Raw genomic sequence first — 18,029 nt, forward strand, 5'->3', positions numbered from 1 at the left:
TCAAACTCAGCATCCACTTCTTCATAAATTTTCTCACGCTCTTTTCTACTCAGAGAACTACCTCCACCTGACAATCAATTAAGCATATAAGCAATTAAGTAACTTCAAGGGGATGCTCAGAACTAAGAGCCATTTCATATTTCGGTACCTAACCACATCATAACACCGAGTAAAAGCAAAACAAAATTGAATAGTTGCTTAAATAAAAACAGAAATTAGAAGGAGAAAACAAACCTCGAGGGAAGTCAGGAACATCTTCGAGCTGTAGAGCGGCTTCAGACCTAGCAGCTAAATCGTCCTTCGTCTTCTTAAACGGTTTCTTCGTTGGTTTAAAGGACTTTGTAGAATCGTGACGTTTTCCATTAGCAATTTTCTTCGACGGTACTCCCATATCTCCAATGGCGGACGCGAGAGAGAGTTGGGAGCTCGTTTTTTTTTTTTTTGTGTAGGTTTTAAGTTTTTGTAGGGTTTAACATTGACTAATGAAGAAGACGTTTTTGTAGGGTTTTCTGGGAACCGCCTGGTTTGTAATTTTAACCAGAAATTAAAAATTAAGAACCGGTCGATTTGGATTCTAACCCAACAAAAGAAAACGTGATGGGCTTATATGGGCCATTATTGTAGATAAATGAAAAGGCCCATTGTAGAACATTCTCGAATATACACAATCATCTTCTTGTAGAACAATCTCATGTGTGAGAGAGCACCGGCGACGGAACTGCGTTTCTCTTAGTGTTGAATCATCATCAGTCATCAGGTTTTGTTTTCACGATCATATAGTTTTTGCATGTGTTAATCTGCTTCGAACGTTTTCACAAAACTTTATCAACCTGTGTTTCTTATGCTATGAATCTCTTCTTTCGTCCCGTTTTGTTTTTAGGAAACATTTGTTAGATTCGTTTGCATTATCTTCATGCTATTTTGAAGCCTCCTTCTTTGTTCGTCCTGATCATGATTCGTTTTACTTATGCTTTATTTTTTGTATAATTATATATATGTATTCGATTCTTATCATCGCATCTCTTATATTCGTCTCTTTTCGTTTAGTCTTTTTGTTTTAAAAGAGAAAATTTTAGGTACTCTGATCAAAACAAATGTTAATTTAGCTGGAAATTGTCACTATTGTTTTGATTTCTGTGCATGTTTCTCTCCTGAACTTAAATTTTGGTTATTGTCTCCAATTTGAAAACTAAACAAGTTTAGCTCTCTTTTGATGGATTTTGACAGGTTTTTTTAACTTTTAAGTGATAATGGGGAGGAGCTATAGCTATAGTCCTTCACCACCAAGGAGTTATGGTAGAAGTTACAGAAGCCCAAGTCCAGTGGGCTATTACAGAGGAAGGAGTAGAGATCCCCCTACCAGTCTACTGGTTCGCAATCTCCGGCACGACTGTAGGTAATAAAAGACTGATCTACACATTTTTTTTTTTTTTTCGGTTATCTGTGCATTGCAATTATTTTGGATATGTGTAATTGATTAAGTTCGAAAGAAAGAAGTGTTGGAAGTCTTCATCTTTTGACTTTTTAAAATACTCAAATTTTTGTTTACTATATTTCAGGCAAAATGATCTTCGCAGACCATTTGGGCGGCTTGGTCGTCTCAAGGATGTCTATATACCTCGTAATTATTACACTGGGTGAGTGATTACAACTTCTCACCACTAGTTTCTTTCCGTTTGTATGACTTCTTGTTGTCCTTGCCAGCTAGCCTTTTTGTAAGTGTAAGTCTATTGGTTTATCAAATTTTGGTTGTCTTATTGGAAGTGTTGAAGATGAAGAAGTAGGAAGATGTATGTGCATGAGATCAATGAAGTAATAAGAAATCTATATTCGGTACTACAGAGGGTAAGTGAGTACTGTTGATGATGATTTAATACTTCCGAAGTTGGTTTTTATTTCATTTTGAAGATGCTCTTGTCAAAGTCAAAGTTAGTACAGTGGATTCAATTGAATCGGTTCCCCTGTGTTGGTTGTACTTCTAAGTTTTTCTTGTGGGTTCTAGTTTGAAGTTTCCTTGTCTAAATCTCAAACATCAAATTTGGTTTAGAGGATATGTACTTTTTAGATTTGTAGACCGGATATTTGATGCTATCAACTTGCAGGGAGCCTCGTGGCTTCGGCTTTGTGCAGTACTATGATCCTGCTGATGCTGCAGATGCAAAGTATCATTTAGATGGCTATGTTCTCCTTGGACGTGAAATTACTGTTGTATTCGCAGAGGAGAACAGAAAGAAGCCCTCTGAAATGAGAGAACGATCAAGGTGAGGCTTGAATTTCACCAAGTTAGCCTGTCGATTAACATACTAAATAACTTTATAACTATTCAACTGTTCAATGCTTTCTCTCTGTTTTGGGTTTGTTGAAACAATTGAATTTCAATTTCAAGGGCAGAACATCTACAAGATCTCCTGGCTATTCACGTTCACCTAAACACAGAAGAAGCTATTCGCGTTCACCAAACTACAGAAGAAGCTTCACGCGTTCACCATATGATGATAGGCGCCATTCAAGGTACTGTGATAGAGATGCTTAATCCCAGTTTCGGTCTTAGGTTTTGATTGTTTTTGTTTGGGGGAAATAGTCTCTAATGTATAACCAAATCTACTATGAGATCGGTTCTAACCCTTAGGGATATGCACATATGATATTGCTTTTGAGCAGATCGGTTTCCCGGGGGGATAGGGAGGGATCATACTCAAGGTCAAGCTCAAGGTCTCGGTATGAATCAAGAAGCAGAAGCCCGAGTCCCGGATACTGAAGGTGACATGCTATGACCTAAGCAGGTGATGATGTAGATGGGGTCTGGTGTTGGTGTTACACTGTGGGAGTTAGTAATATATGAGTAAGTAAGCATTTGTGATTTATTACTCTTTGAGACTGTTGTGGAAGAACAATAAATCATGGTTGGAGCAGAGGAGAAACCATGTGTGTTGTTTGGTTTCATTTCCTTAGCACGTTATGGTAGCTTTTGTATCTAAACGGTTGACATCTATGCTAGTGATTATTATATCCTGTTTTTACCGGAATGAAATAGCGGTTTACTGATTTCGAGTTTTCACGACATTATGAAGAGTGGAATGACTGTATCTGATTCCAAAAACTATTATGGTGAGAATTTTGTTCGCATATCGTTTTTTCCAATAACTGTATTCATGGGCGGAGCTAGGGTAGAAGTATGTGAAATTATAAATTTAGTTGAATTTTTAGGAAAAAAATCAAATTGACCCTGATAAAATAACAAAATTGACCCCTATAAAAAAAATTAATAACACAATTGACCATTTAAATTATATTTTGACCCTGATATAATTTTGTATTGCTATTTTGAAACTATACATAAACCATGAGTCTATACAACACAGTTAATAAGAGGAGGTAAGTTGTTTAGTATAAGGGAGGCTTTTAAGTTTCCTCCAAAATGCTTTTAAGATGGCCATATAATCCTCAAACCATTAAGATGTGATGTGAATTACCTAACTCCCAACACGAAGATTTGAGAATTTTTTTTTTCATGTTAGCTATTTATCATTGGTTGATTTCTTTTCTTTTTTTTTCTTTAAAATCTAAATCACGTGTAGGAAGCCGATCAAATGTTGGAAAGAAGATCGTAAGGCAATCTTTGTTTCAGTTGATTTATTAAATATTTGTTTGCCTATAAAACAGAGGAAGTTTTTCATCATCTTTTGTCCTTAGAACTAACCAATCTTTCATTCCTCTTATAAAAACAAAAGTTACCTGTCTCTTAACGGCAACAAAATAAGAAATTTTTTTAAATCTGTCTAGGTTTACTTAATCCATTTCTAGTTGTTCATCTCCAAAGGTATGCTTTCTAGGTTAAGCGTGTCACCAATTTCTTAACCAACAAGTTTCTGTTTTCTCAAAATAAAAATGTAATGAAATGTAGTATATGTTTAGAATCGTACAGTGTCGGCAGATATTTTTGATAGTCTTATTTAGAAATGACCCTTTCTCTATTTCTTTTTTCTTCTTAGCTTGTGATGGAGGCTCTCTTCTTGAGTTCTTCTTCCTCCTTCATTGCCGCATCAAACAAACTTACTAGATCGCACAACCCTTGTGACTGGTCTACATTGGTTAGGCAGAAGAAAAGGTTAGGCTTAACATGGTGTCGTGTAGGTGGTGGTGGTGACGGTGGGAAAGACAGTAACGCAGAGAGGCCTATTCGGGTTTCTTCGCTTTTGAAAGACAGAGGTCAAGTACTGATTAGGGAACCGAGTCCGCCAGCTATGGATGCTGAGACATTAGTTCTGTCTCCAAACGGGAACGGGAGAACCATCGAGATCAATGGTGTAAAGACTTTGATGCCTTTTAGTGGCGCTGCTATGGTGGGGATGAAAGAAGGACTTGGCATAATCAGTTTCCTCCAAGGGAAGAAGTTTCTAATCACTGGTTCTACCGGTTTCTTAGCTAAAGGTAATAAAGAACTACATGTATGGTTTATTATATTTCGCAACTCTCTGTCTCTAATTCATTTCTCTTTCGATGTCTCCTCTAGTGCTTATTGAGAAAGTCTTGAGAATGGCTCCAGATGTCAGCAAGATATATCTCTTGATTAAAGCTAAAAACAAAGAAGCTGCGATAGAGCGGCTAAAGAACGAGGTAAGTCCTATTCATTTTGATTCTTTGTTAGTCAAGTTATGTACCTTGTAATGTTCATGACTCTGACCAAGGGGATCGCTCCTTTTACAGGTGTTAGATGCAGAGCTTTTTAATACTCTAAGAGAGACTCACGGAGCATCGTACATGTCTTTCATGTTAACAAAACTCATCCCTGTGACGGGAAACATTTGCGATTCAAACATTGGGTTGCAGGCAGATTCAGCTGAGGAGATTGCGAAAGAAGTTGATGTGATTATCAACTCTGCTGCTAATACAACCTTCAATGAAAGGTTGGAGCTTGCTTTTAGTTCTCTTGTTTAGTTATCTATATACATCTTGATTTACTAATCTTGTTGTCTTTGTGGCGGAGATTGAAGATACGATGTTGCTCTGGACATAAACACAAGAGGACCCGGTAACCTCATGGGATTCGCCAAGAAGTGCAAGAAACTCAAATTGTTCTTGCAAGTATCCACAGGTACGTGAATGTAACTAAACAGAGTTTTCCTGATAATTCAGTTTCTTCATTTGATGTATTAAAAAAAAAAAATGTGTGCAGCTTATGTGAATGGACAAAGACAAGGAAGGATCATGGAGAAGCCATTCTCAATGGGAGACTGTATAGCAACTGAGAACTTCCTCGAAGGAAATAGAAAAGCATTAGATGTTGATAGAGAGATGAAGTTAGCTCTTGAAGCTGCTAGAAAAGGGACTCAAAATCAAGATGAGGCGCAGAAGCTGAAGGATCTCGGTCTAGAGAGGTATAAATAATCTCTAAATATTCATCTTAACTATTTTGCAACAACCTTAAACACACCAATTAATAAAACAGGGCAAGATCATATGGATGGCAAGACACTTATGTTTTCACCAAAGCAATGGGTGAGATGATGATCAATAGTACTCGAGGAGACGTACCTGTGGTTATCATAAGGCCTAGTGTCATCGAAAGCACTTACAAATGTTGAGAAATTAATCGGTTTAATATTGGGTTAAAGTATAATTGGTATCTTGTAAATACACAATTTATAAATTAACCACAAATATATAAGCCAACTAAATAAAACACTCTTATATTTATTTGTAAATCACTCACAATACAAAGTTTATAACTTATAGTAAAAACACTCAAATCTCACACCACTCGTTATTTTTCCAAACCTCACACACTCTCTTATTTATATGTTGCTTAGTATTGCAACTTCTCTTTATTATATTGGATGCTATGGGATGATTTGCTCTCGCTTGATCTCTCTCTATTTATAGGAAGCTTGCAGCCCACTTTTGTTGACAAACATAACAACCACCACTTCTTATTTCAACAATAGAAGCACCGTCCTATTTAATTACCTTCTCTTTTTGACTTTCAGTAAATCTTTGTAGCACATGTGAAAGTGATGATGAATTACTTTTAACACTCCCCCTCATTATCAACTTTCCTTGTGCGTGTAGTCATTCCAAGTAACATTCGAAATCCGATAACCTTAGATGCAGATAAGCTTTTTGTAAAGATGTCTGCAACCTGATCTTGTGTCTTGATTGGTTTCATGACAATATCTCCTTGAAGTACCTTTTCTCGCAAGAAATGATAATGTACCTCCACATGTTTTGTTCGAGCATGAAAAACAGGATTTTCGGCTAAACGAACTGCTGACAGGTTGTCACAGTGTAATGGAACTCCATCTTCTATCGGTTGGTTTAAATCTTTCATGAGTTGAGTCAACCAAGCACATTCTTGTGTTGCCATTGCTCCTGCTCTATATTCTGCTTCTGTGGTTGAAAGAGAAACGGTAGGTTGTCTCTTACTGCACCATGATATAGCTCCAGAACCAAGGTTAAATACATATCCAGTAGTTGACCTCCGAGTGTCATGATCTCCAGCATAGTCAGCATCGCAATAACCATTGAGCTTACTTTGTACTCCTTTCTTGTAAAGGAGTCCCCAATCAATCGTGCCTTTGATATATCTCAAGATTCTTTTAACTGCTTCAAGGTGTGGTTTCTTCGGTTTCTGCATGAACCTGCTAACAACGCCTACAGCGAAAGTTATGTCGGGTCTAGAAAGAGTAAGATAGATAAGACTACCTACGATTTGTCGATACATTGTTGTATCATCCAAGTCTTTTCCATCATAGGCACACAACTTCAAATTTGGCTCCATTGGTGTAGTGATTGGTTTACACTCAGCTAACCCAAACTTCTGAATGAGATCTCTTGCATATTTCTGTTGACCAAGAAATATGCCGTCTTTTGTTCTTTCAACTTCCAATCCTAGGAAGTGATTTAATTCACCAAGTTCTTTCATTTGAAATCGAACAAACAAGTTTTCCCTTGTCCTTTGAATCTCGCCCGTGTCATCTCCGGTGATGATTATATCATCGACATATACAAGAATAATTGATAATTTTTCTCCTTGAATCTTCACGAACAGACTCGAATCTGATGGGGCAACATGATAACCACTTTGGACTAAAAACTCCGCAATCTTCCCGTACCATGCTCTAGGCGCCTGCTTTAAACCATACAAAGCCTTCTTTAATTTGCACACATACTCTGGTTTTTCGTGATTTACGAATCCTTGGGGTTGATCAATATAAATTTCACGATCAAGTTCTCCATTTAGAAAAGCGTTCTTCACATCCATCTGCCATAAATTCCATGACTTACTTGCGGCTAGTGCTAGTAGCACACGAACTGTGGTTATCTTTGCCACTGGACTAAATGTCTCATCATAGTCTATACCATACTCTTGAGAAAATCCACGTACAACTAATCGGGCCTTGTATCGTTCGATTGTACCGTCTGGAAGAGTTTTCAGCTTGTAAACCCATTTGCAGGATATTGGTTTAACACCTTCCGGTTTAGGCACTAAATTCCAAGTTTGATTTTGTTTTAGTGCCAAAATTTCTTCTTCCATAGCTTTTCTCCATTCTGGATTCCTTGACGCTTCTTCGAATGTAGTTGGCTCTTTAACTTCAGCATACGCAGCATTTATGTACTTTGGATTTTTACGTCTTTCTCTTATAGACCTTCGTAGTTGAGGTTGTACTGGCTCCACTTGTTGTTCTTCTTGTTGAGTGGTCTCCACTTCATTTGGTGTTTCATGAACACCTGTTTTCCAAGGGCTTCTTGACTTGGATCCAACGTTCGATTGAGGTGACGGTAACTGTTCTTCTGTGTCTTCATTGCCAGGAGACGATTCTAGTTGTAACTTCGTTTGTAATTTTTCTTGCAACTCATGCGTATCTGGTAAAGCTACCTTGTTTGCCCACCACGAAGATGCCTCATCGAATACAACATTTCGTGAGACATATATCTTGTTTGTATTGGGATCACAACATCTCCAGCCTTTCTTTTGTTCGTCGTATCCCACAAAAATGCAGCGAATGGCCTTCTTGTCAAATTTACTGCGATCTTCATCGGCAATAAAAACATAGCACACACATCCAAATACTCGAAAGTAACTGACCGTTGGTTTCACATCATATAACTTCTGAAATGGTGAAACAAACTCCAATCTTGGTTGTGGCAGCCTATTGGTGATATAAACACCCGTCTTCATGCATTCTGCCCAAAATCTTGTATCAACGTTCTTAGCGTGCAGAAGACTTCGACAAATTTCTGCGAGGTGGCGATTCTTTCTTTCGGCTACTCCATTTTGTTGTGGAGTTTTTGCACAAGTGAGTTGTCTCCGAATATTAACCTCCTTAAGGTAGTTGTTAAACTCGTTTGAAGTGTATTCTCCTCCATTATCAGTGCGTAGGCACTTGATCGTTTTACCGAGCTCACGTTCTACTGTGGTCTTGAATTCTTTAAATTTTTCTAAAGCCTCATCTTTATGCTTTAGAAAATAAACCCATACGTATCTTGAAAAATCATCAATAAAGGTTATCAAATATTGATAACCACGTGTTGATGGTTGTTTGATTTTTCCCAGCAAATCTGAATGAACCAGCTCCAACGGCTCCTTAGCTTTAAAATTTGAATCCTTGTAAGGCAATTGATGTGCCTTACCATATTGGCATCCTGCGCACACAATCTCATGGTTCATCTCAAGTTGTGGGAGTCCCTTCAACATCGACTTCTGCATCATAATCTTTAATTTGCTGTAATTGACATGTCCGAGTCGTGCATGCCACAAGTCGCCAGTGTCACTTCTCCTCGTTTTTTCAACATAGGCTTCTTCTGCTGACATCACATAAATAGCCCTCATTTTTGGTCCTTCTATGAACGGTGTGCCAATAATTTTTAATTCTCGATACACCTTCACATCTTCTGGACCAAACAGTACGTAGTTGCCTGCACTTGTGAGTTGGGGTACGGATAACAGGTTCTTCTTCATTCCTGGGACATGGTAAACATTTCGAAGTTGAATTTCTTCATGTCCATTCTTTTGTGGTAGATTTGTCTCACCAACATGGGCTATTGGCAATTGTGTGTTATCAGCTGTTATAATAACACGATCTCCATTGTATTTTGTGATGTTCACTAATTTTGACACATCTCCTGTCATATGATTTGAACACCCAGAGTCAACGATCCAATCATTTTTGTAGTCGACTGAGTGATCGCATACAGCGGTGAGTGCAAATTCTTTTATTGAGTCTTCCTCTCTTCCATCATCAAGATCCACTTCCTCCGCAAAGAAAGAAGTTTCAAACTCCCAATCTTCTTCTCCATGTCCTTCATTCTTTGAACTTGTGGCAGCATTTCCTTCAACTTTCTTTGACCAACAATTTCTTGCATAATGTCCCTTCTTGCCACAATGGTAACATGCATCACTTTCATTATTATTTTGTTGCCATCGATTCTGACCACCTTGATTATTTTGAGCTCCTCGAGCTCCCCCTGATTGGAAACTTCTCTCATGGTTTCCTTGAGCATCTCGTTCTTGTCCGTTGAATCTCCCGGTACCACGTCCGCGTCCTCGACCGCGACCTCGACCACGTCCTCGACCACGACCATAACCATAACCTTGGTCATTTCTCTTATTGGTGAATAAAGCTGTCTCTTCACCATTGGTTGGTCGGCTAAGTGTGGGTTTATCTAGATCCTCCTCATTCATTAGCAAATTCTCTAGATCTGCTAAAGTTGGCTCGGTAGCCCAGCCCCGAGTTGCCGTAATAATACTCTTGTATTCTGGCTTCAGACCATGAATGATAATTCTTTTCATTCTTGTCTGAGTAATAGAATTTTCAGGATCTAGTTTAGAAATCTCATCACAAAGAGACTTCACTTTTGAAAAATATTGACTCACGGTCATATTCTTCTGGGAGATAGACAAAAGCTCATTCTCAAGCCTTTGTAATTTTGCGTCATTCTTCTTCGCAAAGATTGCCGTCAATATGTCCCAAGCTTCTTTTGGTGTTCGGGCATCTTTAATCCGTTGTAGAAAATCTTCTTCTACAGCCACGGTTAAAGCATACATGGCTTTACCAGCCTTGACCTTCCACTTCTTTAAGGCGTCATGATCACTCGTTGGTCTTTGAGGTGCAGCATCTTGTCGTACCGGTGTTGAGGTTGAGGTGTCGGAAGTTGTATCTGTGCTTCTTGCTTCTCTTGGTGGTGTCGTCTCAGCTCCGTTAACGATATCCCATAAATCTTGTCCGAGCAAATAAAACTTCATGCGAGTACTCCATGACCCATAATTGTTGTTATTGAGCTTCTCAATAGAGGTAGTAAAATCCGTCATGATTTTACCAAAAGCTTCCAAATAACAACTAAACAAATATATATTAGAGTTGGTCGGATCGACTTCGCTCTGATACCAAATGTTGAGAAATTAATCGGTTTAATATTGGGTTAAAGTATAATTGGTATCTTGTAAATACACAATTTATAAATTAACCACAAATATATAAGCCAACTAAATAAAACACTCTTATATTTATTTGTAAATCACTCACAATACAAAGTTTATAACTTATAGTAAAAACACTCAAATCTCACACCACTCGTTATTTTTCCAAACCTCACACACTCTCTTATTTATATGTTGCTTAGTATTGCAACTTCTCTTTATTATATTGGATGCTATGGGATGATTTGCTCTCGCTTGATCTCTCTCTATTTATAGGAAGCTTGCAGCCCACTTTTGTTGACAAACATAACAACCACCACTTCTTATTTCAACAATAGAAGCACCGTCCTATTTAATTACCTTCTCTTTTTGACTTTCAGTAAATCTTTGTAGCACATGTGAAAGTGATGATGAATTACTTTTAACAACAAAGACCCTTTCCCTGGATGGATGGAAGGAAACAGGTGAAACTGTATTTTAATCTTCTGCATATATATATATATATATATATATATATGTGTTAATGTATACGTGACTAAAACTGATTCTTCTTTAATTGTGTTATATGCTATTTAAAATTCAGGATGATGGATCCTATAGTTCTATGTTACGGGAAGGGACAACTCACGGGGTTTCTGGTTGATCCAAAAGGAGTTCTAGATGTGGTTCCTGCTGATATGGTTGTTAATGCGACATTAGCTGCCATAGCAAAGCACGGGATGGCAACGACGGATCCGGAACCTGACATAAACGTGTATCAGATCGCTTCTTCGGCCATAAATCCGCTGGTTTTCGAAGACTTAGCTGAGCTTCTTTATAACCACTACAAATCATCCCCGTGCATGGACTCCAAAGGTGATCCTATCATGGTGCGTTTGATGAAACTTTTCAATTCCGTTGATGATTTCTCGGATCATTTGTGGAGAGATGCTCAAGAACGGAGTGGGTTGATGAGTGGTATGAGCTCAGCGGATAGTAAGATGATGCAGAAGCTAAAGTTTATATGCAAGAAATCAGTTAAACAAGCCAAACACCTTGCCACTATTTATGAGCCATACACTTTTTATGGTGGAAGGTAAGACAGAACTCATATATGTATTCTAATTCTTAAAGTAAACCGGCAAAGTTAATTCATGTTTTGTTTTGGTTTCTTTTACAGATTTGATAACAGCAATACAGAGAGATTAATGGAGAAGACGTCAGAGGACGAGAAGAGAGAGTTTGGATTTGATGTTGGAAGCATTAACTGGAAAGACTACATTACAAACGTTCACATTCCCGGTTTAAGAAGACATGTCTTGAAAGGAAGAGCTTAAATTCATATCTCACTAAATCAGACCAAACAAAATCAATCCTTTATCTTTCTTTTTTTTCTTCATTCCGTGTAATCGTGTATTGTGTTTAATATATATCACTTTGATTTGTAATAATTTGAAGATAAAGTCAGTGTTGTTCTCTACAAGTTTGCCCGAAATCTACTTATGTTCGATCCAACTATCCAAGACAAGTTAAAAGTTACAACTTGTAAAGATCTTACAAGTCTTTTAGTGTAAACGTTACTTTAAACAAATTTTAGTGTAAACGTTACTTTAAACAAAACTATTAAATGTTTGAGGTTTATGAAGTCCGTAACATAAAACAATTAACGAATAAACGTAATTTTATCAATTAAATACCTTTATCGATTGTCCTATAAAACATCTATTGTTTCTTTTCACCTATCTTACATCTAAAACTTGACAACAACAACAACAACAACAAAAAAATCTTACATCCAAAACTAAAAGCAAAAAATGGCAAAGTCTCTTCTCATGGTAATGCTTGTATCTATAGTAATGTTTTACATGGTAAATCCAATTTTTTCCCAGGAAATCGATCCATATTCAGAAGAGGTACCACAAGATGTGGCCATGTCTCCAACAGATTTTGAATTTTACGTTGAATCTCCCGATGAAGCTCCATTCGAAGAAGTTGAGTCACCCGCAATGAAATATGACACGGAGCTTATTCACCATTATTCGCACAAACAACTCGTTTTTCTTCAGGCTTGCGTGGAAAAGCCGAGCTCAAAATGCAGTGATATGATTTTCAAAAACATGATAGATGAGACGACGTCAACGCCAATTACAGATGAATGTTGTCGTCATATATTGAAGATTGGCAAAGATTGCCATCTTGGAATTGTTAAGCTTATGTTCTCCACATATGAGTACAAAGATATTGCATCTAAGGCTATTCCAAGAAGCAAACAAACATGGAACGATTGTGTCCATAGAGTTGGGAGCAATATTGGTGCTCCAGTCTCTTTGGAGTAATAAACTAATACTCACTCATGTTGATGTATCTATTTTGTAATATGAATGTTACCAATTTATTTTTTGGTAGTCAAGAAGCAAGAACCATAAAATATATTTTACGTTTTTATCCATCATTTGAATTAGTCCAACATATATACTAACAATGCATATGCAACATAATTTATGGATCTAATCCGATAAGAAATTTAAATCATATATGGACTTCTCGAAGATGGATTCCAAAATAATACCCTCACCCAAATTTGTATTATTATTCTTAAATATTTTTAGTGGATATTGATATGGATATCTAAAATTACATGTTTAATTATAGAGGCTTAATTATTCTGACATAAAGATCTTGACCTCCGGCGACATAATTCCTCATATCCCTGAGCTCTCTAGTCCAAATCACACAACCTGACCCACCATTGCGGATATCCTTATTGGCGAACCCGGTACAGTTACAATCCTTTAAACACCTCTCCTCGCATTCTTTCAACCCAATTCTCTTGTCCACGATTGCTGTGCTTGTATCCGGCAGCTTCATCATCTTCATTCCAAGAAAACCATCTCCGTGGCAGTTCAATCGTGACTTCCTCACACATCCATCGAATGTATCACCCAAAGCCCAAGCCGTCATATTCTTTGGAACGAATCCTCTGATACAGTTACACTTCGGTGACGTATTTATGTCACAGTAACTGTTAGGACCACAAATTTGGTACAGATCGCATTCGTCTTTAGGTAAAATCCAAATCAAATTCCATTCCAGTGATGTCGAATCCCATCTGGACATCTGTAATAACCCTTCGGAACTCAGTGTAACTCTCGAGTGGAGGGTTTGGTTAGTGACTTTGAAACTGTAAGCAACTTCCTCTCTGTTCTCTAAGAAGTTGTTAACAACGTCATAGTAGCTCCACTTTTGCATGGTTGGTATACCACTAAACCCGACTCCGTTCCACGGTCCGGATCGGTATAATAGAAACTCTTTCTTGTAAAGATATAACTCAGGTAGCCCTTTAGTTTCTAGTTTGAACGTGAAGCCACCGCTTGAGGGATCATAAAGGCTTCTCCAAGAACTGAGGGAACTCTCGTGTCCCGTTTTGAGATTCCGACCAATTTTCATCTCCGGGAGCAGAGTATTCACCGGGTAATCAAAGCTCTGCCACAAGAAACGATTTTGATATTTGCTTTGGGAGTCTCTAAGCACGAAGTTGCCGTTAGCGAGAAGCTCTGCCACCACTGGAGATCTCACCGTTCTTGTTAGATTCGTTGACCAGACAGGAGCATCGGAATGATCAAGGAGGACGAGGTTATCGTAAGAGATCTTTAATGTTCCAGTGGATTTGGAAAGAGGATTGTTTCTGTTGGCAACCCATACATAAGCTCTAGCAGAAGTTGACTTGTACCAAATCCCAAGATACCAACGATCAGCATTTCGAGAGCTTGTTGTTGTGGTTTTAAAGAAACCAAGCTCGAAGACATCACCGGGAGAGACAATGGTTCGGTTGCTTGAGATTGTCAGAGTTTCTGTAGATGACAAAGTATTGATCGAGAACACATGAGGAAACAGAGCTAAGACAACGAACAAGAAGAAGAAAGTGTAAGAGTTTGGTAATGCGCCTCTCATCTCTCTCTTCACCACTTTGTTTCCTTTGCTCTTCTTCTTTTCTTTATCCCTTTACTTTATATATAGATTTCTTCACACGTTGGTTTTCAATTTTGCAAAATTTGGTGAGCTAAACATTATAGTCAGCAGACATGACAAATGTAATTTTCCACGTTCTTTGACTTTTCAGCACTTCATTAATTGAGTCCAACAAACTATTGCCATTAGTCGATAACTTTGGCATGTGAAATTTTATTTTCTCATGGAACATAACATATGCTATTGAACAAGTATATTTATTCATCCATGATCCTCGTCCCAAGAAAGTCATGCTATGGATGCATACTTTAGTTTTGATACGTTTGATGTGTTTTTTTTTAGTCTTCTAGATTATGGGTGGCCATGCAAACATATTGTTCTTTTTGAAATAAATAATGGAAATTAAATATAACGGGAGTGTCCCCATCCAAACCCGAACTACTTTCCGTAGTATGTGGAATAGCCAAATAATTTTGCCATTCAAAATTTATAGTGATGAACAGAGTCAAATGCTCTTCGAGAGATGTCATGACGTAAAAGATTGCAACGATGCCAATATATAATTAAAAAGAGGCCAAATCATAACGGCGCTTACTCAAAAGTTATATTATTGTGGATCTTGCGTTAAACCCATATCACTTGCATGGACTATTGGCCCTTTGGAAAAAGAAAAAAAAACTCTATTAACTCGAGATAGCATGTTTATATGCACAAATCTAAAAGGTCAATGTTTTACGAGAGGAAACAAATCAGAATTCATATAACAGTTATGCCTTCCGTTCCATGATTTAAATCTTGCTACAAATTTGTTATTTTTATCACATAAATCATATCCTCCGAAAACTTACTTATAGCAAATAATTAAGTTAGTAAGATTCACAATTAACTTTGGTAGACCACGTTTCATATGGATCACAGATGCACAAAACATATTAACCCACAAACTAAAAGTTCACATTATTCGTATATAACAACGTTATATCGCTCACAAATTTACGAACTGAAACTTCAAACTTTGTGGTACATTATTATATATCCATCTCCTAGTAATGGCCAAAACTATATCAAAATTAGTTCCATTCTTATTGCTTGTCACGTTATACTTATCGACACTAGGATTTATAAGAAGTCAAACCTTCTCAAAAATCTTATCACCATCTTCATTAGGCCTAAACCAAGAGAAGCTAACCCATCTTCACTTTTACTTCCATGACATGTACGGTCGCAACCCAACAGCAGTGAAAGTAGCCGAAGCCGCCCAAACAAACACATCTAAAACATATTTTGGCTCCGTGTTCGTAATGGACGATCCCTTAACACTTCTTCCCGATGTAAACTCGAAGAGAATAGGGTATGCGCAAGGCATGACCGTATCCGCATCTCAGAACGAATTAGGATTATTGATGATTTTCCATTTTGTGTTCACGGAAGGAGAATACAACGGAAGCACGATTAGCATTCTTGGACGCAACCTAGTGTTTTCGGATATCAGAGAAATGCCTGTGGTCGGAGGCAGCGGCGTGTTTCGATTCGCTAGAGGATATGCTGAAGGAAAGACTCATTCGTTAGATGCTAAGACAGGAAATGCTGTTCTTGAATACAATGTATTTGTCTTGCATCCATGATTAGTATACAAAGAACATTTAAAAGCTAAAAGATTATATGCCATTTTTGGTTCAATGTACCTTTTAAAAAATATTAAAATGATATAATCTTCTATAATTTATTTCCCCTTCACATTCTTAAATAATTTATATTGTCCAAAAAAAAACAATTAAAAACAATAATTTCTATCTCAAATTGTTGGTGCGGGAATTGGCACTTCCGACATATCGGTCTAAACCGAAAGACAAACCGGTCATCTAACCCGGTAAATTAGCCCAACATCAAGTTCAGCCTTCAAACTAAGATCCAACATGATCATAAATCCCAATCCAAGAACGAACAGCCGACTTCCCAAGTCGTCCTATGGCCGACCTAGCGGAAAAGAAGAAACTTTCCTAATCGTATTCCAATCTACTAGGAAAATAGACATATTTTGTAATCTAGAAAAGCATATAAATAAAGGGGTGTCCCCCTCCTTGTAATCCATCCAGCAATTAATACAATAGATCTAATTTTTCATTGTTTTTGAGCAAAACTCTAGCTTGTTTTCCAAGAGATTTCAATTTTCTTTATTTTTTAGTTTTGATTCGATTTTTGAGAGAGAGTTCTTAAGTGAATTTGTTTCTCCCTTCAAACAAATTCATTGTGAGAAACCTAGTTTCTACACAAATCAAGCGTCTTCTCATGAGGACTCTCGTCATCTGTAATCAGCTCTAAGATGGCGTCAGCGTAATCACAAGTAGCCATTGTGTAAACAAACATTGTGAACATCTCGTTGGCTTCTTTCAAGAAGTCGCGGAGAAAAGGTTGTAGCTTTACCAAGCGATGATCCATCCCATGACTTTGCGCCATAGATCTTCCCTTGTCGTTGAACCTGCTTTTTGCGAGCTCCGAAACCTTTTTAGTGTGGAGAAGTTTTCTTCTCTTCGATTATATATAACGTTACAGTAATAGGAAATATCTATCTGGATTTGGTATATCCACTGTAAAGGTTTTTTTTTTTTGTTTTTTTATAGGACTGTAAAGGATTTGCTCCACATCAAACCAGCTTCACCAACAGCATCAATATTACTGGTCATCCATATCACCATCTTTGATGTACTAAATGTTCCCATCTACCATTGATGGAGTCATCATATCCCTATAATAACCATCCTCCATTGGCGGAGAGAAACGTTTAAATATCTCCTTATCAAAAAAATCAAAATTGGCTTATCAAAAATATCAAAGCTGACAAAAAATTCATCATATCCTTTGTCAAATGAAAAACTTTGGATATATCGACTTCTTCTAAGTTAGAATGAGCAGCCTTTGGGCTAAGTGCACTCTAAAACTCTTTCGGTGTTACAGAAACGTCGAGGTTGATGCTTACTGGGAAAAACCTGTATAATCTTTGAGAGTCGTAGACATTGCTGCAGCTTTGCAGCAGAAGCTGTAAGGTTAAAAAAGAATGTTCCGCTGCCGGGGTTTGAACCCGGAACTCATCTAGATGAACAAGATTATTATCCGTTTCATCCAATCTGTGTTTAAACCAATGTGCTACAACGGATATACATATATATATATATATTAATTTGTGCTACAAGTTTTTACGAGTTTGTAAAGTTTATGAACTCCAAAACTAGAAGTGTCCATTGGAAGTAACAAGTTGATTGAATATGAACCCATACATTTCAAGCATATGAATAACCTATGATTAAACCATGCATCAGAAAGATGTGAAGAAGACTCTAAACAGTATGTAAGAGTGTCTTCTTCTGAACTATGTCATGTAATTTTTATTATTCTGAACTACAACGTTAGCAGTCTGTTAGTGTGTCTTCTTCTCCTAAATATCCCCAAATTAGATGGCTCTTTAATTTGGTTTTTGTGGGAATCAGCCAGAATGAAAAAGACTCTTTAACCTGCATTAGTGTTTAAGTTCTGTGAGAAATGTACATACAGTATGTGCTATTAAGTTAAGAGTCCAACTATGGTTGTCAGAAATCACCATAAAATATTTGTGAAGCTCCTAATTACCATAAAACAGAAAAGCATTAGCATATTCTCGTGGCTGGAA

General features: G+C 37.4%; 4 protein-coding genes, 1 long non-coding RNA gene and 1 pseudogene across 7 annotated transcripts; 4 read left to right on the top strand and 2 right to left on the bottom strand.

Moving 5' to 3' along the window:
• LOC109131028 lies at window positions 13-456 on the bottom strand. Its single transcript, XR_002036763.1, has 2 exons — window positions 235-456; window positions 13-67 (listed from the first exon to the last, which is right to left on the bottom strand). It is a non-coding gene; the product is annotated as an uncharacterized LOC109131028 (long non-coding RNA).
• LOC104764956 (serine/arginine-rich SC35-like splicing factor SCL33) lies at window positions 675-3,045 on the top strand. Of its 2 annotated transcripts, none has more exons than XM_010488570.2 (6): window positions 675-757; window positions 1,228-1,396; window positions 1,560-1,637; window positions 2,103-2,261; window positions 2,387-2,511; window positions 2,662-3,045. In XM_010488570.2, exons 2-6 carry the CDS (start codon window positions 1,251-1,253, stop codon window positions 2,772-2,774), a joined length of 621 nt encoding a protein of 206 aa, XP_010486872.1. In that variant the 5' UTR covers window positions 675-757; window positions 1,228-1,250; the 3' UTR covers window positions 2,775-3,045. The 2 variants fall into 2 exon arrangements, with proteins under 2 accessions (XP_010486872.1, XP_010486874.1); XM_010488572.2 differs by having other exon boundaries at window positions 2,392-2,511.
• Window positions 3,761-11,876, top strand: LOC104764957 (fatty acyl-CoA reductase 2-like). Of its 2 annotated transcripts, XM_010488573.2 has the most exons (10): window positions 3,761-3,820; window positions 3,993-4,431; window positions 4,514-4,617; window positions 4,708-4,907; window positions 4,995-5,095; window positions 5,177-5,378; window positions 5,450-5,580; window positions 10,851-10,881; window positions 11,001-11,492; window positions 11,577-11,876. In XM_010488573.2, exons 2-10 carry the CDS (start codon window positions 3,999-4,001, stop codon window positions 11,731-11,733), a joined length of 1,851 nt encoding a protein of 616 aa, XP_010486875.2. In that variant the 5' UTR covers window positions 3,761-3,820; window positions 3,993-3,998; the 3' UTR covers window positions 11,734-11,876. The 2 variants fall into 2 exon arrangements, with proteins under 2 accessions (XP_010486875.2, XP_010486876.2); XM_010488574.2 differs by lacking the exon at window positions 3,761-3,820 and having other exon boundaries at window positions 3,858-4,431.
• On the top strand, window positions 12,167-12,808 carry LOC104764960. The gene has a single exon (XM_010488576.1). It carries the CDS (start codon window positions 12,211-12,213, stop codon window positions 12,730-12,732), a length of 522 nt encoding a protein of 173 aa, XP_010486878.1. The 5' UTR covers window positions 12,167-12,210; the 3' UTR covers window positions 12,733-12,808.
• Window positions 12,815-14,367, bottom strand: LOC104764961 (annotated as a pseudogene).
• Window positions 15,415-15,990, top strand: LOC104767462 (dirigent protein 22-like). The gene has a single exon (XM_010491486.1). The coding sequence runs from the start codon at window positions 15,415-15,417 to the stop codon at window positions 15,988-15,990; it is 576 nt and encodes a 191-aa protein (XP_010489788.1).

Source organism: Camelina sativa, chromosome 19, assembly GCF_000633955.1.
Source record: "Camelina sativa cultivar DH55 chromosome 19, Cs, whole genome shotgun sequence".
Classification (NCBI taxonomy): Eukaryota; Viridiplantae; Streptophyta; class Magnoliopsida; order Brassicales; family Brassicaceae; genus Camelina; species Camelina sativa.

Coding starts and splice junctions, on each gene's coding strand:
- LOC104764956 (XM_010488570.2), top strand. CDS start 1,251: ATGGGGAGGAGCTATAGCTATAGTCCTTCACCACCAAGGAGTTATGGT. Junction 1,397..1,559: donor AATCTCCGGCACGACTGTAG/GTAATAAAAGAC, acceptor ACTATATTTCAG/GCAAAATGATCTTCGCAGAC. Junction 2,262..2,386: donor GAAATGAGAGAACGATCAAG/GTGAGGCTTGAA, acceptor TTCAATTTCAAG/GGCAGAACATCTACAAGATC.
- LOC104764957 (XM_010488573.2), top strand. CDS start 3,999: ATGGAGGCTCTCTTCTTGAGTTCTTCTTCCTCCTTCATTGCCGCATCA. Junction 4,432..4,513: donor TACCGGTTTCTTAGCTAAAG/GTAATAAAGAAC, acceptor TGTCTCCTCTAG/TGCTTATTGAGAAAGTCTTG. Junction 5,096..5,176: donor GTTCTTGCAAGTATCCACAG/GTACGTGAATGT, acceptor AAATGTGTGCAG/CTTATGTGAATGGACAAAGA.
- LOC104764960 (XM_010488576.1), top strand. CDS start 12,211: ATGGCAAAGTCTCTTCTCATGGTAATGCTTGTATCTATAGTAATGTTT.
- LOC104767462 (XM_010491486.1), top strand. CDS start 15,415: ATGGCCAAAACTATATCAAAATTAGTTCCATTCTTATTGCTTGTCACG.